Genomic DNA, 21,531 nt, shown 5'->3' on the forward strand with positions numbered 1-21,531 from the left:
TAATTAAAATCTAATATTTCAAGGAATAATTGGTTAAATTATATTAATAAAATGAATTATCCCTATCATTGTTATTAATTTTTTTAATATTTGTATACTAGTGATGTAGGTAGCCAATAGAATTAACTCATAACAAACTTAGTGTTTTTTTCTTAACGTTAAGGTGATTCATTAATTAATGTGTACGAACTGATAAATGTGAGCACTTGAAACATATATTATTGTACATTTATAACTTGAAAGTATGAAAACTATGATTAATATTATAAAAAGATATCGAAACTGATAATTCACTACCAGTACAATAAAAGAATAATAATTTGTAAAATAATGAAACATGATAATTAATGCATATATGTTCAATGTATGTGATTATTTTTGACATAGTACATTATGTTAAGATAATTGTTAACATAAAACGTTAATTCATTTAAATTTGGTCACTGTAAATGAATATATTAATCTTCAATAGCAATGGCAAACTTGGGGACGAAGGAAATCAGTAAAAGAGTCAAAACAAGAGATGAGCTTGAGTGGATGGATACGTGGACAAAGTGGCAATGAGAGGGACCGACTTTTCAGCCACTTTTTATTTATTTATTTATTAATATATTTGTTAATTATTTATTAGTTTAATTTAAAGGAGTGGAACCTTTAGTGGAAACCAATTGACCCCGTTAGCCGACTCATGTTTGGCTTTTTATTAATCTCTTATGTTGTTTTGAATAATTAATTTAATAAAATTGTTTTGAAACAATTTTTTGTTACCATTTTAGGTTTTATTAACCTGTGTTTCTTGCATCTCTCTTATTATATAGTAATATTAAAATAATACAATTTTAGATATATAATATCAACCTATATAATAAATGAATTAATTTTCAACAACCTCCTAGGCTCCTATTTTTTATCACATGGCTTTAAATTGTCACATGACATTTTTTCTTAATAATGTAATTTTTTCCTTTCGTTTCTTACTATTCAAAAAAAAAACTATGTAGCTTCTATGTACAAATCATATTCATCCTTCATGCTTATAACCATAACAACACATCCAATCACCTACATGTCGATTTTGGTGACAATTGCATTTTCTTTCAAATCCATTACTCTTCAACTATGGACTAATCTGATGCCATCGGTAAACAATCCGTTTCATATGTGATCCGGTTGCATCCTAATCTGATTCATCTGATATCGAAACTTATGCATATGTTCGAAGATTCAATTTACAAATTCAGTTGGACTATACGTTGAATCTTTATGTAATGTAGTCATCAACCCTAATTCTATGAGGATTTTATACCCTAATTCTATTTACAATTATGCACACTTTCAAATTCTATATACTAATCATACAAATTCAATTTACATATTCCAATATATTATTCAAGTTCCGTTCCACCATCTTCGTCGAATTCACTATTAATGTATGGGTACTCTTTAGTCTAAATCTTTAAATTTGATTTTGAAGATCCATTGCGGGTAACAAAGTTTTATTATCCAAACGATCTTTGATTTGTACCCTCGATTGACCATTGATTTATGCACATTTGAATTGATCGAAGCTTTATTTAATTTTTTATAGTTCAGTAGTTCTATACTTGAGAAAGTCTTGTTGGTTAGTTGTCCTAAATAGTGTTCTTTGATGAATTGTGAACCAAAATGGAATTGTTCATCAACCTTTACCATCCCCACATTGAATATATATTTGTTAAATCAATTTTTTATTGTATATCTCTAGATTTATAGCAAATGGTTTTCACTGTTTACTAAGTATTATGAATATATATTTTCTTTTTTTTTTCAGATATACCATTTGGTTTCTGAAATTCATCAGATTATATAAGAAACCTATGATTTGTTTTGTTGATGGTGAGTGTGGCACTCTTAAGTACGAAATTTTGATTGTTAATCTCTAAGATCCAACTCATGCGCCTTATGCACATTGTTTTTTATTTGTTTTCACTATTTTTTATTATCGTTTATGGGATATGTGTATAGGTTGTAGGCGATGATGAAACTGTTGGTTGGATGCTTGAAGTGATAACTGATCTCGAGTTAACTCAACCGTCTCTGGTAGCAACAGTAAAAAATAAAGAAATTTGTCATCAAGAATCGTAATGTTGTCAATAATCATAGTGACTTTGTTTATATTATTTCCACCATTGTTAAAAATAATTTTTATTATTGGTATCGTTTATGAAATACTTGTGTATAGGTATGTTGGTTGGATGTTTGGAGCGATCTCTGATTTAGTTAACTTAGCCATCTCTGGTAGCCGGCGCTAGAAACTGTTAAATGGGTCAAAGTTGCAGTTTCGTATATGGATTCTTAGCAAAATGAGTTACCGTCAAAATGGGTCGTTTTAAAAAACATCAATTTGGTTCGGGTCAATATGCTTTCTTAGAAAAAATGAGTTCGGTTCAAAACAAGTCATTTTAATAAAATACATCAATTTGTTTAGGCTTAACTTTTGTGTTGACTAATCATTTAAAATTTGAATTTTGCTACTAATCTTATAAATATATTAATCTAGCCAAATATCGGATCAGTTTTTAACTCATAGCTCTATAATTTAGTACTTGAGACTTGAAAGTGACAACTTGACATTGCATTTTTTATTCTCTCCAATGCAATCGAGAATCTGAATTTTCTTTTTCTTTTTTTTGCACTTTGCAAATAAAATTATATACATGTGATAGTGTTATATTATAGTGCTTACATTTCTTATTTCTTTCATATTTTTTTGGCTCTCATATAGTTTTAAATGTTTTTCTATCATTATTGTTATTTTTTCTTTTAGTTTCTATATATTTATTTTTGGCAAGCCAAAACATGTATCATTCCCATGTTTATGATTTAAGGTAGAGATATTATAAATCATTACGAGGTGGCACATTTCGAGATGAAAATTACAAAATTAGAGTGTCATATTTAGGTATTTGACTTTTTATTACTGTTCTCTACATTTATAATCTGGAAAGAAAGATAAATTTGTTATTGATTTTTTTTTGGGGATTGACCGACAATACCATCTGCATATGATGACAACAGAAATAGATATTTTCTATGAATGGAGCATGGAAAGTAGTTAAGTAAGTTGTAGAAAATAGAAAAAAATTTATAACTTTGATATTTATTTATGATTAAACGTTGTAACTTTTTAGTTTTCGTAATTTTATGTAATGTAATATGCAATTTCATTTATGAGATGAAGTTATAGATTTATGAATTCATTTGGTCTTTTTGTGTTTTTTTTTTTGGATAATGATAGTTTACTTACATATATTTAGAATTTAGATCATATTATTAATGTTATTATTATTAATTTGTTGTTTTTGTTTCATTATCTACCATCCCGTATAACACATGGGTCCTAACCTAGTAAACTTATATATAGATACTAGTTATTTAATTATGAATAATTATTTAAGTCTCCAATAAACTAAAGTTTAATTTTTGTTTTACTTTAGTAGTTGAAAAGATTAGGTTTCAAATCATGCTTGTATGGACTCAATTCGAAATATCATGTTCGAATATAAACAACTATAGCAAGAATGTCCGGTGATGGTTACATGCATGCCATGTACTGACACTTAAGCATGTCGTGCTCCGGGCATCCGTATGAATACAAGGCAATCCATGTAGGAAACGTTAGGACATCACATTGCTTTTACTTGTACTATCTTTCAAAAGAATTTTTACTCTTATAATCGGTGCTAGATTGGATGCTATTCTCATCAACATGAATTGATCCTGCCAATTCATATAATCGGTGTCTACTCTGAGCTTCATTGTGTCTTTTAAAAGAAAAGAAAACTAACTTCTCATAACCAGATAGTCAAGATTATTAATAAATAACAACTCAATCTTCAATATTGTTCAAATGTTGTAAAGATTGATTCCATCACACAACTCACAATCACATGTTACATCCAAGATTAAAACTATTGATAAAACTAGAGCAAAACATTATTGAATATTAATAAGCATAGCATAAATACAACACTACTATTCAACAGAAGAAATGTGCAATTTATCTAATCCTTTTTGATAAAATTCCAACCTTGAATTATCAAGGCTTCGGCTTATTTTAAAGATAAAAACATTAAAGTTAAATAAAACGACACCGATTTTAAAAGTGTCCCTGAGTCTTCTTCTGCCACCATTCCATGAACTTAACCTGGGCAGCCATGGTGTCCAACTTGTAAAGTTGAAGTGAATGATTTGCAATTTCTTGACCGAAACTCATTCCAAACACTGCTCCTGCTCCCAATGAAAGTGCAGCACCTGCAAAAATAAGATGCCACGTCAGCAGAGTGAAAACTGGCAAAACAAACAGCCTGCTGCTGGTTAAACACCTCATTCGTTGACATAGTTGGTAAGGCTATCAATTATAGACACGACCTGAACAAAGCACAAACCCGCAGAAAATAAGCTGGGTTAAAAAAATGTGTAGCCATGACATGACATCTTTGACCCGTTTATATGAAATAGTATTTAGCATTAAAACAACCTAATAAAGGCCGGAAAATCATAAAAGCTAAATGGTTAAAATCGCATTTAAAGACCTTGCACTGCTCAGTTACATATATGTGGTCAACACAATGAAACTTCTCAATCAATCAATCAATCATACCCAGTGAAATCCCACCAATAGCATAGCTATAAGTAGGGTCTGGGGAGGGTGGGATGTAGGCACACCGTACCTCTATCCACATGGATAAAGAGGTGGCTTCCAGAGAGACCCTCAGCTCTAAAGTACATATGTATGAAGCAATACAAAGGAAATCAGAATTCAACAGTAGTAGTAGTAGTAGTAATAATAATAACAATAATAATAATATTAATACTATTTGTGTAGAGAAAATATTATTATGGTGTGTGACTAAAATAAGGTAAATAGAAGCCCTAAGGTATTCCTTTCTTCTTAAAAATCCTCAATAATTCCTATCCTCAACCATGTCCTCGGAGAGATTTAGGTCTATCAAATCATGCTTAATCCTCTCATCCCAAGTCAATTTAGGTCATCCTCTACCCCTTCTCCCCTCTATAGTAATGTTTTCTATGGATCTAACAGGATTCGTCGTTTGTCTTCTCTTCACATGTCCAAACCATCTCAATCTCCACTCTCTTATCTTGTCTGCTATGTTCGCTATCCCTAATCTCTCCCGAAACACGACGTTTCTTATTCGGTCTAACCTTGCTATAAATATGCTGAAGTTGGAAAAAAGCCTATATGTTCGCACAACACACACACACTGATAGGAAGTGAAATTACAAATAGAAATTGAAAAGATAATGACCCTATTTGACCATATTTGTATCAATACTTCCGGCCCGGGAATCAGACTTGTCCTGAAGTCGGGGGGGTGAAGAAGTACGCACTGACTAATGGACTGACGCACGCACGAATGCATGCATCTCTCTCTGTATGTTTGGTCTGGTGTTCAATTTGGTCAAGTTTTGATCTAATTCAATGTTTGATTTGGCTAGCCAAAAATTGAAAACCAAAGAACCTAAGTCAGAGCGATGAATCGAAAATGCAAACAACTATGTCAGAAAAACAGGCCGACATGAAACACACACCGAACATAACATGAATTAAGCGACACAAAACGAACAGAAGACAAATTAGGTTGAGTGGTTAACAGGAAAGTGATACGGAATTATGGGGGTAGACCTGAACATGAGCCAAATTGAAAGCCTCAATAATAGATAATGGAATGAAATTTGGTTGTTATTTGTTTAAGTAGTTAATGAACTATAAGTTGGTTTCTATTTTGCACCTAGTATAAAGTTTGTTACACCCCTACGTTTTATGAAAATTCAAAGAAACTGTTGTTTCCCAACGAAAACCAGATAAAATAGGTCTAAAATACTCAGATTAACATCAAAAGTTTAGATGCTTCTAAGGACTAGTAATTTGTAACTGAATTGACATTATGACACCAAATGCGGAATAGCAAATGCTTACCATGGGGACTTTTTGAATATTTCCACGCAAAGGCGGCGGTTGACATGGCTCCAACTATGCCTCCAACAGCCAGAAACTTCACAGCGTCACGGGTCTTTTTTAGCTGAAAATAGAAAAATCATTTCATACATTAAAAAAATATGATAAACTAGTCACAGAAAGAAAATCAATCATACTGTCACCATTACAGAAAATGTCATGATATATCATTTATACGGGTGTTTTACTAAGATCTAGAGATATCATGATTCATTGGCACGGATTTAGAACAGAAGTTTTCGACACAAAAACTCAACATTGGAGGCTTTGTTAATACGTTTCTCAAGTCACATGCTCTTTTCATAAAAACCATAGAACATTTCTTCATTGGATTTAGATGTTAGACTTTGCAAATATGGTTGATGTTCGAGTGCTCCTTATATATTCATAAGTTCCTTATTTTTTATCCAAATATGATTTTAAATATGTATTATGTAGATCCTAAATGTTTCTCGAGCGTGATTGATTAAGAATCATTTTCGCGTGAGTTTATACTTTTCATGTTTTATAAAGATGTTTGGATCATGTAAGCTTCAACACCGATATTTGATTGCGATATTCGTTATAGTTTGCAACATGTGCTAATTTTAAGTAGAACATTTTGCTTGTATAACCAAAGAAAATGTTGGGAGACAAAGGTGCAGGGTATTGACTTCTATTCAAAACCACATCAACTTTTAATTGGTGTGCAAATAAGCCAAGTTGCTCGAGAGCTCGAATCGATAAAAAGCTCGAAACGAGCCGAGCCCGAGCCTCAAATAAATCTCATTTATCTATTGAGCCTGAGCTCGACCTTTGTATGGAAAGCTCGTTTAGGCTTGTCGAGCCTTAACGAGCCTTGTGTATTTTTAAGGTTTTCCTGTTTTGGACTTCTATGTATTGATTTTAAAATACACAACTGAGCTTGAGCCAAGCTTTGGCTCTTTTAAGGTCCTACCAAATAACTCAAGCGGAGCTTAGGCACGTTAAAGATTTCTTTTTTAATATATAAAATAAGTTAATTAGTAAATAATAAGCGAGCTTGAAAAACAACTTACGAGCCGAGCTCAAGTTTTAGAAAATAGCTAGAAATAGGTCTGTAAACGAACCGAACGTTCAGTGAACTGTTCGTGATTCGTGAACCGTTCGGCGGGAAGTTCGTTTATGTTCGTTTATTTAATAAACGAACGAACATGAACACAAAATTTGTGTTCGTTTAATTAAATGAACGAACATGAACACATGTTCCGTTCGTTCATTTATGTTCATGAACGTTCGTTTATGTTCGTTTATGTATTAATAGAAAATAATTAAATATTATCTGGATATGTCATTTGCTTAAAGGTTTTATATTTGTTCATTTATGTGATTTCAGATTTAAGTTTGTTTATGTTTGTTTGTGTTCATTCACAATGGTTCATAGATGTTTATTTATGTTCTTTTATCTTTGTTTAGTTATTTTTGTTTAGAGATTTTAAGCAAACGAAACCATAAACGAACACAAATGTCCATTTTTAAATAAACGCACATGAACATAAATATTTGTTCGATTAATTATAAAGTTAAATGAACGAACACGAATATGCCCTTGTTTTCGTTCATTCGATTCATTTATGGGCTTTCAATATTCACATTGATGAATACATCGGTCTTATTCTCTAGCCTCTACCGATTTTATTTGTGTTCGTTTGTGTTCTTGAACCGTTCATGAACACATTAATTTTCTTAATGAACGAACACGAGCATAAAATCTCGTTCGGTAAGTGTTCGTGAACCGTTCGTGAACACAATATTTTCTTAACGAACGAACATGAACAAGGCCTTGTTCGTGTTCGATCGGTTCGTTTTGTTCGTGTTCAATCGGTTCGTTTACAGCCCTAGCTAGAAACAAGTCGAGCTTGGGCTCGGCTTGTTGACACTCAATAAAAGTGTTCTAACTATATAACTCAAAACTAGCTTCGATTAGTAAACCAATAATAATCAATCATCAGTCAACATAATAATAATAATAATAATAATAATAATAATAATAGGGATGGAAGATCGGTCATACAACTGGCCCGTGAGTAGGATTGGAAGCGATGAATTCTTGGACATCGGCGGCAGACCATGACGTCAGAGGGCTTTCGCGGCGGACGTACGGATGATAACTATCCAATAACCTGAACCTGTCACTCCACAAGTCTTTAAATCCTTGCAATAGCGATTGCTCTTCAGTCGCCATTGTTTCTCGATCTAAACTGGAGGGAATCAATAGAAAAAATTTATGTGTTTTGCTCAACCTTCGAACCACGGTCCACGGTTCGATAAAAAGCTCGAAATGATACTTTTCGAGCCTCGATGAGCTTTAACGAGTTTTGGGTATTTTTAAGTTTTACCCATTTGGATTTCTATGTATTAATTTTACACTGCATAATCAAGCTCGAGCAAAGTTTTGGCTCGTTTAATGTACTACATTAGCTTGAGCTGAGCTTAGGCACGTTTAAGATTCTTTTCAAATATATAAAAATATTTAAAAACATATATAAACTAATTAATCAATAATAAATGAGTCGGTCTGAGCCTAGTTGAGCTCGAGCTCGGCTTGGATCGCTCATAGAGTTACACACATATTTTAGCCCTGCTTGCTTGAAATTTATGTTATCTGGTTATTTTCTTTAGTGGTACTTTTGAAATTTCACAAGTCGTTATGGATTTAGAATTTTTTATGTTATGTACAAGGGTACCATGGTTAATACACATGTAGAAGGTTATACTTGCTTGTTTGTTACACCATGTCACGTTGATTTTGCCCTCATACGATACATGTGATATTTTACCCTCATATGACTATCAAAACAACATGTTTGGCCACATCACTGTCACATGTTATGAGATAACTAGCTGTTACTTCACGTCACTGTCACGTATGATAACTAGTTAGTATCACAGGTTAATATAAGTGTTGCAGGTTAACAAGTCGCTACCCCATTAATGTGATAACTAATCTCTATGGAAATTAAAACAAAAAGAAAAGAAAGTGATTTAATGGGGTAATGTATATTTAATTGATTGGTGCCTACAATTAATTTATAGGCCAAAAAAGTGAGATTGTATGCGTGGATTATGGATGGCGTTGTTGTGAGGATGACGCATCCACAACATATCAAGAGTATAGATTTTTTTTCACGGCAAGAGAAGAATTATATTAAAAAAAATGACGCAAACGCTTCCAGCAGGAAAGTAAAAAAAGTTATAGACTTTGAAAATAAAAGACAACAGTGAAGAACAAGATGCATCACTTAAGCTGTAATGCAAGATAATGGAGAGTCGGCCAAACACTCCAATCGACTTCCGTATGCTTGGACCTAAGTTTGAAGTTGAACCACCCAAATAGGCTTCTTTTAATATTTTCAACAATGAAGGTAATGGATAATGCCTGAGCCTTGAACACCTTCTCGTTCCGTTGTTTCCAAATGAACCACAAAGTCGAGTAAATAATCGCCAACAATAAACGTCTTCTTGACTTACTTTGCGGCTCCATCATAACACCAAGAAGATGCTCAAAAGAATCTAGACCAGTGAAATTCCATCCGCACCAAAGCGAGATTAACCTCCAGATCGCTTTACCCCAGGTGCAATACAAGAAAACGTGCTTCGTCGATTCAACCTCTAAAGCACACACCCGACAATTTCTAGATAACAAAGGCATCCCTCTAGCAATTAGGTTGGGCGCGACCGGGATCTTTGTTTTGTAGCAACCTCCAGACAAAATAATTTATTTTAATTGGAACCCAAGTTTCCCACCCGCAATTTGAACATCGTCTCCATGAATAGAGTATGTCATTAGTCGTCTCATTGCTTGAACCTTGAACCTGCCCGAAGAGTCATCGTGTAAGGCCCCGTTACCGGTACCTCACATTTGGACGTTGGATTTACTCATTAATATAGTTCTATTCATCAGAGTTAATAAAAACATTCGCGGAATATAAAAACTTTCAATAAAACATACATATTAATCCATATCTTGTCTTGATAAACATACTGTCTTTAAAACATAACTAATAAACGTCTTTGGTCTTCCGATGCCAGCCTCTTATTCAATGCCACGTTTCCCCTCAAGCGAGCTGCCTCATCCTACTCACCTGCGTGCATACTAAAAGTCAGCTACGCTGAGTGAGTTCTAGTTAATCATAACATACAATACATCCATACACATTCTTATATACGCACCCGAAGGTACATATACAAACATAGTTCTTTACCTTTCTTCATAAGTTCATACTACCATACTTTCCTTCTTACCTTGTTACACAGACACACATATACATATACTTCATCCTAAAACATTCGCAGATATTATTGGGGTCTGTTTCCTACATTCGCGGATATTATTCGGGTCCGTTCCCTACGTTCGCGGATATTATTAGGGTCCGTTCTCTACGTTCACGGATATTATTAGGGTCGGTTCCCTATGTTCGCGGATATTATTAGGGTCCGTTCCCTACGTTCGCGGATATTATTAGGGTCCTTTCTTTACGTTCGCGGATATTATTAGGGTCCGTTCCCTCTCTAACCATACCTTCCATACCTTTCTCTACATTAATAATTATAACTTCCATACGAACACACATCATATATCTATATATCAATCATATCTTTAAACTATTCCTTAACGATACATGCAATATCCGAAGATCGTTCATGCATCATCAAACATTCATTCATACATAAATTATATAAGACATACACTTACCACTTAAGGTAAGTGTATTAACAAATCACATCGAGTATACACACAGCCCCGAAAACATAGCAAGGAAGTGGGGCTAGAAACTCACATGGATCCTGTTGCGTTCACCGTTAATTGTTACCCCCTTCTTTAACTGAGCCCGGCTAACTGTTAAATATATATGTTAATTACCGTGTAATAGTTAAGTTGGTATTTTAGTTAACCAACGTATTTTCTAAGTTGGGCTTGTTTGTTTAGACAATGGCTTAACAACTTGTGGACTTAATTAGACCAGGCCCAACTGTCCAATAAAGCACCTGGACCCGGCTGGGTTCAGGCCCAAACCCAACAGAAATGGGATGGCCGAGAACTCCAGGCAGAGAACCCTCGTTGACCGAGAACTCCCAGGTTTGACCGAGAATGCCCAGGTTTGACCGAGAACGCCCAGGTTTAATCGAGGACGCCCAGGTTTGATGCTTTCAACTTGATTTCCTATCTTAACACCCCTTAACCCAGCTTTAGGCACCCATTTCATTAATCTCTACAACCGTTTCTACCATTCATAATCATTTTGCACCCCGTATTAGTTCATCACCAAGATCTAGCCCCTTTTTAGTATAACGTTTAAATATTTACGAATTTAAAACATTCTAGGCTAGATCTAGGGTTTCTTTCATGAACCGTATCTAACCGTAGGTCCATTAAGTCCATTTAACCATTAAGTTTGCAACTTTATGGTTTGTCTAGACCCAATCTACTCTAGGTTTGAGTTTCATGATTATTCGTTCATAAAAACGTAACCTTTAGGACCAAGAACATACCAATTTCCTTCCTTAAGCCGATGCACTCGTCTGTCGCATGGCCAAAGTTTTCGTGGAAGGCACACCACTTAGATTTGTCCTTGAAACCGACAACCTTTTCATTCTTTCGTGGCCACCTCGTTTTTTTTCCCAAATCCTTCATGGCACAGATCAAGCCATGAGTGTCCACAAAGAAACAATAATAAGAGATGCAAGGATAGTCTTCATCGTCATCTCCCTCTTCCACTGCCCGTACGTTCTGATTGTTGAATTTGGCATACGGCTTCGAATTGTTATTTCTGTTCCAGGATCCTTTATTCTTCTCGGGGGTTGGTTGTTTTGCTTGTCCCCCAAGACGATCCTGGATCCTTTTGTCTTTTTCCAACCGGATGTATCTTAATGCCCTATTTCTGACTTCGTCTAATGTCCTGCATGGAGTTATCACTAAATCATCATAAATGGGGGAGCTCTTCTGAATTCCCATCTTGAATGCTTAAACAGCAGTAGTCATGTCAAGATTTGGGATTTCTAGAGCTTCCTTGCCGAATCTGGTGACGAATCCCTAAGGGATTCATCACTAGGTTGGACAACACGATATAAATCACTGGTTAACCTCTCAAATTTCCGACTACAGGAAAATTGAGTGTTAAATAAGTTAACTAAGTGAGAGAAATAAGTAATCGAAAAAGGAGGAAGACTTAGCAGCCATTTTAGAGCGGCTCCCGTTAGTGTTGATCCAAAGCCCTTGCATAGGCAAGCTTCTTTGAGTCTCTCCGGAATAGGATTGATCTCCATCCTTTCCCTATACTGTGCTACATGTTCTTCAGGATCAGTGGTCCCGTCGTAAGTCTTCATATTTGGAGTCAGGAACCGCTTCGGGATTTCAGCATCACAGATAGGCGGAGCAAATCTGGATACTTTGTGGCTTCCCTCAGGTATCTCGGGGATTGGTCTTATGACCCCGGGAACACTGGATATCATATCCTTGAGCTTCTGCAGCTCATTGGCCATAACTTGGTTGATACCTGCATCCTGCATGGAACCATGATTAGCATCTAAGGGTAAAGGATCGTACAAGTTACCTCTTTGCTGAGTGAAGGTTGGCATCTCGGATGAGTAGATGGGATAAGAGGAGTCTGGGATAAGAGTTGGTCCTCCATAGGCTATGGTTTGGATGGGGATTATGTCTCCTTCATGGACTTCGGAGGATCATTGACGTTGGACTCCTGAGGATCCTTGATCCGGAAAGAAGGATCCTTGATTCGGGAAGAAGGATCCTTGAGGTTGGGTACCGTAGGACCCTTGTGGAAGGGTGGTTGATCCTTGCCGATAATATGAGGATTCTTGATTCTGCTGAGCCATGGATCCTTGTTGGAGATTATTCAACCTTAGCGGATCTAACGAGAATCCTTGAGCCTGTTGACCCGTGGACCTCTGCTGAAGGATAAATGATCCTTGCTGAAATAGCGAGGATCCTTGAGCCTGTTGACCCATGGACCCCTGTTGAAGGATAGATGATCCTTGCTGATATAGCGAGGATCCTTGAGGCTGTTGACCCATGGACCCCTGTTGAAGGATGGATGATCCTTGCTGAAATTGAGAGGATCCTTGAGCCTTTTGACCCATGGACCCCTGTTGAAGGATAGATGATCCTTGTGAGAACTGAGCCATGGATTCTGGACTGGTGAAATCCAGCATCCTTGGCATCAGGGGGGTGAGATCCTCTGCTGGCCTCTTGTTCTTCTTGAGATCTTCTATCTCACGGAGGATTCTCTGGTTGGTCTTGTTCTGTTGCTCCATATATGCTTTAACCTGCGAAAACATAGATGAAACATCACTGTTAGTATTAACCACCGGCTCAGCAGCGGTTTTCGAGCTCTGGAAGACTGGCAGCTGTGTCTTGCTTCTAGCAGCAGTAGGCCGAGGCGCTCCCGTGATTGGCGGAGGCATCGCCGGCAACGTCCTTGATGAGATAGGAACCGTTGATGGCATGGTTGATGAAGCAAAGGTTGATTGAGAGGCCATTGATAGTGATATGGGTATGAAAAGTTGAGAATGATAGGAATAATATGAATTATAGCACCAATTGCCCCACGGTGGGCGCCAAATTGTTTTGGATAAAAATCTACTAAGGATCAAGTATCCAAATATGTTATGTGAGGTAAGGTGCTAATTCGATAATGACAAGTGCATAATTGTAATATTGGTGAACACAAAGGTTTGATCACGAGGGAAAAAGCCCTTAACCAAGATAGTCTTACTTCGGTCAAAACTTATCAAGGTAATCTTTGGTAAAATAACTCCGGTCAAGGATTAATAAGATAATATTTGGTCGGATTACTTTAGTCAATGATCAACAAGGTAACCTTTGGTCGACCAGTATATGAATATCGTGATCTCCGGCACAAAAAATGTGACATCTGCCCGATCCGACCCGACCCAGGTACCCGTTTCTCTGATCCGATCTCTTTCTTTTATGATTTAGTATATATTTATACTTATATTTTACTTTTAATAATAATGATATTTTTCCTAACACTACACACACAAAGCACTTAATCTCTCCTGTTTTCCTTGCTCTCTGCCGCCTCCCTCTCTGCCTCCGTCTTCCTCCCTGTTCTGTCCTGCTTTTCCGGTAATATATATATTACATATAATAATTTAATTATGCTAACTTATATCAAGACTTAAAACAGATCGTTAAAACAATAATCTTTAATTATAGGTTAACTTGTGCTTGTTTAAAGTTGGTTCTTGCTTTATCTTACACCGCATCGTTTATCAAGTGAGTAATCTCGTACCTAATCCCTTTTTGCTTTTAATGTTTTGGGATGTTCATGTGTTCATACAAACTTAGAGTCTTAAACTTGTTTATGAGCTTTAGTCGCGCAGTATCCCATGTGTTGAGGACGTTTACTTGGCTGTTTATTTGTATGTGTGTATCATTAACCGCTTTGTTCGGCCTATTCCGCAGTTTTCATGGATCCATTAGATGAACACGGGAGACCTATCGTTTACGGTTTTCTTTGTTTACACTTGCACAGATGTTTTCTCGTTTTTGTGCTCAATTGGGAGCACGGATTGAACTATGAACTATGAGCTATGATCTATCTAGGCTTGATCACAATCTGATTGCACCCTTGTTAAACACCAGACATACACGTGTTGCGCGCAGATTTATTGTTATCTATGTATTGTATTAAACTTGATTTCTCACCAACACGCAAGTGTTTGACGTTTATTTTAACACATGTTCAGGTTTGCAGTAGCTGTTTTGGAGCTTGTGGACACATAGGACGTTTTTACTTTTGGACCTAGATTAAAATGTATCAAGACAAGTTATTGCTGTTCGAATATTATGATTTATAATATATTGATTTATGTTGGTTTATTTATATCTTGTGTTTACGTTGCGCGTGCGTGAATGAATGTATTTATTAAATATTGACACCCAATAGTGTCACGAGTAATGAAACAATATGTGGCGCCCCGATGTATAATCCGCCTTTGGTCGGGGTGTTACAGATTGGTATCAGAGCTCGTTGACTTTAGGATAGGTGGTTAGACGTAACGGCCTAGAATACCTAAGAGTCCCTTCTCGCGCATGAGAGAAATCTCATGTTTGCGCGCTTATTGTTAATTACTCGTTATTTATGAATATGCTCGCGCTTGCGCAGTATATGATTTTATGTTTTATTTCGCGATATTTCGATTTTTGTTGAATTTCGATTTTTATTGATTTTTCTTACATATTCGTTTGTTGGGTTTGAAAATCCGAAAAGTCATGGTGATACATGAATAGTTGATTTTCAATTTCCATTTATGATTATGTTCTGAGGTTGGAGACTTGAAAAGTCATGGTGATACATGAATTGTCAACCTCCAATACTCATTTTCTTGTATGTTTTATATTGAAGATTGAAAAGTCATGATGATACATGAATCGTCAATCTCCAATACTCGTTCGCTCGTATATTTTAAATTGGGAATTCGGAAAGTCATGGTGATACATGAATTGTCGATTCTTGATTCGAATTTGTTACCTTTATTAAGTCTGCATTTAGGGTCATTTAATTTACTTTAACTTTTGATAGTATCTAACTCCGTGAAACCAAGCTTTTCGAGGTTATACTTTGTGCTAAAACCAAGATATTAACTAAAATTAAAACTTTTATAGAATGCCTCCGCTATCTCGCCGATTTCAGAGAAGAGAAGCCTCGCGCATGCGTAGACAGCAACGTTCCCAGGAAATGGCCGCCGCGATAGCCCACGCCTTGAGCCAAAACAATACCTCCAGTTATAACATTAAGTCCTTTAACGCGGGTAACCCTCCAAAGTTCACAGGCCTTGAAGGAGCCACCGTGATGCTCCAGTGGCTTGAGAAAATAGAAAACACTTTCCTCCACACCCAATGCCCCTCAGACAGACGAACCCTGTATGCTTCCAGTGTCCTGGAATCCAGAGCGCTTACATGGTGGAATGGAGTAGCCCATGCGCGTGGCGCAGAAGCTGCTTCCAGCATACTCTGGGAGGAATTTAAGGATCTCTTGACGCGAGAATTCTGCCCCCCCAACGAAGTAAAGCGCCTGGAGGAAGAATTTTGGAACCTGAAGCAATACAGTGGAGAAGCGCGCGAGTACGCGACGCGCTTCCACGAGCTAAGCTTACTGGTCCCTCACCTTGTTACCCCTTCACGCCGAGCAATCGAGAAATTCCTTGGGGGTCTCCCCATGGAAATTCAAGATTCTGTATGGGCCAGAAACCCAGCAACCCTCTCTGACGCCATCGAGTTGGCCGCTGTGCTCAGCGACAACCATGTCAGAGCAGGAACCCTGTTCCTGCGGGGAGCTGAGAAGACCAAACTCACCAAGACTGCCCCTGAACCAACAGAAACCAAACCTGAACCCTCAAACCGTAACAACCTCAAGCGCAGGCGCAAGGCCTATGCGCTTACCAACCCGCCCATTGCCCAGCAACCCATTTATCAACCTCCAGTTTACGCGCCTAACCCACTGACAGCCTACCCAACCCCTCCTGTAGTCCACAACTATGCCTTAACCAATCCCGCACTCCCTGCCCCGCCACCTAAGAAACCTTACACAGGAAATCAACCCTTTTGCCCAACCTGTAGACTTCACCACCCAACTCAGACCCCGTGTCGACAATGTAACCGATGTGGCCGCGTTGGTCACTCAGCCGAATACTGTAGAGTCCCTCCCGCCAATCCAATTGCGCCAACACCACCAGTCTACCCGCAGAATCCACAACCAACCTACCAAAACCCACGACCCAGATCGTGCTTTAACTGCGGTGATCCCAGTCATTTCCGGAACGCGTGCCCAAGACTACAAGTTCAGATTACGCAAGCGAATCCGGTGAACCAGATTTCGAACCAAGTGACGCGTGGACGAGCTTTTAACATAACCGCGCACCAAGCGCAAGCGAATAATGACGTGGTTAATGGTACATTTTTGCTTAACGGAAATTATGCTTCTATACTTTTTGATACTGGCGCCGATCGAAGTTTTATCTCTCGCGCCTTCGAGCAGAAGCTTGCGCGACCGCGCAACGATTTAAAAGAGAATTTTTCAGTTGAATTGGCTAATGGCGAAACTGTTTTAATTAACTCAGTGATTAAAGATTGCACGCTTAACCTTAACGAAAACGATTTTCTGATCGACCTCATCCCCATGCCTCTTGGAAGCTTTGATGTTATCATTGGTATGGACTGGCTTACGCATAATCGCGCCGAAGTTATTTGCGCCAAGAAGATGATTCGCATTCCTCGAGAAAACGGTGATCTTCACATCTACGGCGAAAAACCCTCCAGTGGTCTTAAGCTTATGTCTTGCGCCGAAGCCCAAAGACTCATGCGGAAGAAGTGTATTGCATTTCTAGCCCATGTGGTCAAACCTGCTGAAGAGAAGAAGCTTCGCGATATCCCTGTTGTGCGTGATTTCCCTGAAGTTTTTCCTGATGATCTTCCTGGTATCCCTCCCGCTCGTGAAGTCGAGTTCCGTATTGATCTTGTCCCTGGTGCTTCCCCCGTATCTAAATCTCCTTATCGTCTTGCACCCGCTGAGATGCAAGAATTGGCAAGCCAACTTCAAGAGTTGACAGCTAAAGGATTCATCCGCCCTAGCTCTTCGCCCTGGGGTGCTCCGGTGTTGTTCGTTGAAAAGAAAGATGGATCGTTTCGCATGTGTATTGATTACCGCGAGTTGAACAAACTCACCATTAAAAACCGGTATCCCTTACCGCGTATTGACGACCTCTTTGATCAACTCCAAGGTGCCTCTTGTTTCTCGAAGATTGATCTCCGCTCTGGCTATCACCAGTTGCGCATCCGCGATGAAGATGTTCCGAAGACTGCTTTTCGAACTCGTTATGGCCATTTTGAATTCTTGGTCATGTCCTTCGGTTTAACCAACGCACCCGCCGTTTTCATGGATCTAATGAATCGGGTGTGTAGGCCTTTCTTGGATAAATTCGTGATTGTGTTTATCGATGATGTTCTGGTGTATTCTAAGACCAAGGCCGAGCATGAACAACATCTTCGGCTGGTATTGCAAAAGCTTAGAGCTGAGCAACTCTATGCTAAGCTTTCCAAGTGTGAATTCTGGTCTGATGAAGTACAGTTTCTTGGTCATGTTGTTAACAAGATGGGTATTCATGTCGACCCATCCAAAATTGAAGCAATCAAGAACTGAATTACGCCATCCTCTCCTTCTGAGATCCGTTCCTTTCTGGGCTTAGCTGGTTACTACCGGCGATTCATTTCGAACTTCTCGAAGATCGCTTTGCCTTTAACAGCTCTAACGTACAAAGGTAAACCGTATATTTGGGGCTCGAAGCAAGAAGAAGCCTTTCTAACGCTCAAGCGTTTGTTGTGTGAAGCTCCTGTCCTTGCGCTACCTGAGGGTAATGAAGATTTTGTCGTGTATTGCGATGCATCCAACCAAGGTCTCGGTTGTGTTCTTATGCAACGAGGCAAGGTTATCGCTTACGCATCAAGGCAACTTAAGGTTCATGAAAAGAATTATACAACTCACGATCTCGAACTTGGTGCAGTTGTTTTTGCCTTGAAGATCTGGAGACACTACCTTTATGGTACTAAGTGTATCCTTTACACTGACCATAAAAGCCTTCAGCATATCTTTGATCAAAAGGAACTCAACATGAGGCAACGCCGATGGAACGAACTCATCAGCGATTACGATTGTGAGATCCGGTATCATCCTGGTAAGGCTAATGTGGTAGCCGATGCGCTCAGCCGAAAACCCTGCCAGCTTAACTGTATTTTGCCGCGCACGCAGCTTCACTTTGCGCCGATTCAGAGCAACCTTGAATCGCGTATCCGTGACGCGCAGCGCGCATCCATCAGTAATGGTAACCTTCGCGCCGAGTTAGCGTGTGGCGCGGAAGCACTCTTTGTCCCTAATCTGAGTGGAATTCTCTGCTATCTTAATCGCATCTGGATTCCCTTTGATGAGAATCTTCGCGCTGATATCCTGAGTGAAGCGCACAAATCTCGATATTCCGTTCATCCTGGCGCTGATAAGATGTACAAGGATTTGCGCATTACTTATTGGTGGCCCGGTATGAAGAAGGATATTGCTGTGTTCGTAGCTAAATGTCTGACTTGTTCTAAAGTGAAAGCTGAACACCAACGCCCATCTGGTTTGCTCGAACAACCTGAAATTCCTACGTGGAAATGGGAATGTGTAGCGATGGACTTTATTACCAAGTTACCTTTGACAGCAAGCAAACATGATAGCATTTGGGTAATAGTGGATCGTTTGACTAAGTCTGCTCACTTTCTGCCCATTCGTGAAAACTACCGTGTTGAGCAACTCGCGCAGCTTTATGTCAAGGAAATTGTCTGCCGCCATGGTACTCCTTTGAGCATCATATCCGATCGCGATGGCCGTTTTATATCCCGCTTTTGGAAATCTCTCCAATCTGCGCTAGGAACTCGCTTGGACATGAGTACGGCATATCATCCTCAGACTGACGGTCAGTCTGAGCGAACTATTCAAACTCTTGAGGATATGCTCCGATCTTGTGTTCTTGATTTTGGAGGTAATTGGGATTCGCACCTGCCTTTGATCGAGTTCTCTTATAATAACAGCTATCATTCCAGTATTGGTATGGCCCCATTTGAAGCACTTTACGGTCGTAAGTGCCGCTCCCCGATTTGTTGGAACGAAGTGGGAGAAGCTCAAATCACAGGACCCGAACTTGTTCAAGAGACAACCGATAAAATCGCCAAGATCCGTGATCATCTGCTGACTGCCAGAAGCCGACAGAAGAGTTACGCAGATCGTAGGCGGAAGCCTCTCGAATTTCAAGTTGGTGATCTTGTTCTCCTCAAAGTGTCGCCTTGGAAAGGTGTTGTCCGCTTTGGGAAGAAAGGTAAGCTTGCTCCTCGATATGTTGGACCATTCAAGATTCTCGCACGTGTGGGAAAAGTTGCCTACAGACTTGACCTGCCGCCCGCGCTCAGTAATGTGCATCCAACGTTCCATGTATCCAATCTCAAGAAGTGTTTAGCCGACGAGAACCTTCACATTCCACTTGATGAAGTTCAAGTTGATGAAACTATGCATTTCGTTGAGAAGCCTGTTGAGATTATGGATCGCGAGGTAAAGCAAACCAAGCGCAGTCGTATCCCTATCGTGAAAGTTCGATGGGAGTCCAAGCGCGGAGCCGAGTTTACATGGGAAAGGGAAGATCAAATGAAGATCAAGTACCCGCACCTGTTCTCTGCGCAACCTACTTCGAGATAAATTTCGGGACGAAATTTCTTAAAGTAGGGGAGACTGTGACATCTGCCCGATCCGACCCGACCCAGGTACCCGTTTCTCTGATCCGATCTCTTTCTTTTATGATTTAGTATATATTTATACTTATATTTTACTTTTAATAATAATGATATTTTTCCTAACACTACACACACAAAGCACTTAATCTCTCCTGTTTTCCTTGCTCTCTGCCGCCTCCCTCTCTGCCTCCGTCTTCCTCCCTGTTCTGTCCTGCTTTTCCGGTAATATATATATTACATATAATAATTTAATTATGCTAACTTATATCAAGACTTAAAACAGATCGTTAAAACAATAATCTTTAATTATAGGTTAACTTGTGCTTGTTTAAAGTTGGTTCTTGCTTTATCTTACACCGCATCGTTTATCAAGTGAGTAATCTCGTACCTAATCCCTTTTTGCTTTTAATGTTTTGGGATGTTCATGTGTTCATACAAACTTTGTCTTAAACTTGTTTATGAGCTTTAGTCGCGCAGTATCCCATGTGTTGAGGACGTTTACTTGGCTGTTTATTTGTATGTGTGTATCATTAACCGCTTTGTTCGGCCTATTCCGCAGTTTTCATGGATCCATTAGATGAACACGGGAGACCTATCGTTTACGGTTTTCTTTGTTTACACTTGCACAGATGTTTTCTCGTTTTTGTGCTCAATTGGGAGCACGGATTGAACTATGAACTATGAGCTATGATCTATCTAGGCTTGATCACAATCTGATTGCACCCTTGTTAAACACCAGACATACACGTGTTGCGCGCAGATTTATTGTTATCTATGTATTGTATTAAACTTGATTTCTCACCAACACGCAAGTGTTTGACGTTTATTTTAACACATGTTCAGGTTTGCAGTAGCTGTTTTGGAGCTTGTGGACACATAGGACGTTTTTACTTTTGGATCTAGATTAAAATGTATCAAGACAAGTTATTGCTGTTCGAATATTATGATTTATAATATATTGATTTATGTTGGTTTATTTATATCTTGTGTTTACGTTGCGCGTGCGTGAATGAATGTATTTATTAAATATTGACACCCAATAGTGTCACGAGTAATGAAACAATATGTGGCGCCCCGATGTATAATCCGCCTTTGGTCGGGGTGTTACAAAAAACCCCCGGACGGTGAAAACTATCACCGTCGATTGTATTGATAACTAAAAAGCGATTACAAGTGTTGTGGAGTAAATGACCGAGAT

The 21,531-nt window shown here is 38.4% G+C and overlaps 1 protein-coding gene across 1 annotated transcript; it reads right to left on the bottom strand.

Moving 5' to 3' along the window:
• Positions 1-3,965: 3,965 nt before the first annotated feature.
• On the bottom strand, positions 3,966-8,322 carry LOC143582656 (succinate dehydrogenase subunit 6, mitochondrial-like). The gene is made up of 3 exons (XM_077065176.1): positions 8,052-8,322; positions 5,981-6,083; positions 3,966-4,293 (listed from the first exon to the last, which is right to left on the bottom strand). Exons 1-3 carry the CDS (start codon positions 8,220-8,222, stop codon positions 4,139-4,141), a joined length of 429 nt encoding a protein of 142 aa, XP_076921291.1. The 5' UTR covers positions 8,223-8,322; the 3' UTR covers positions 3,966-4,138.
• Positions 8,323-21,531: the final 13,209 nt, after the last annotated feature.

This window comes from Bidens hawaiensis, unplaced genomic scaffold, assembly GCF_021521415.1.
Source record: "Bidens hawaiensis isolate Kalapana, Puna unplaced genomic scaffold, B.hawaiensis_p1.1 tig00031832_1, whole genome shotgun sequence".
Lineage (NCBI taxonomy): Eukaryota > Viridiplantae > Streptophyta > Magnoliopsida > Asterales > Asteraceae > Bidens > Bidens hawaiensis.

Bases quoted from the DNA above. Each gene is read 5' to 3' on its own strand.
- LOC143582656 (XM_077065176.1), bottom strand. From the start codon at position 8,222: ATGGCGACTGAAGAGCAATCGCTATTGCAAGGATTTAAAGACTTGTGG. The intron at 6,084-8,051 runs GTATGACCGATC...TTCTATTTTCAG, and splicing joins ATCCTACTCACGGGCCAGTT to CTAAAAAAGACCCGTGACGC. The intron at 4,294-5,980 runs GTAAGCATTTGC...TTATTTTTGCAG, and splicing joins ATATTCAAAAAGTCCCCATG to GTGCTGCACTTTCATTGGGA.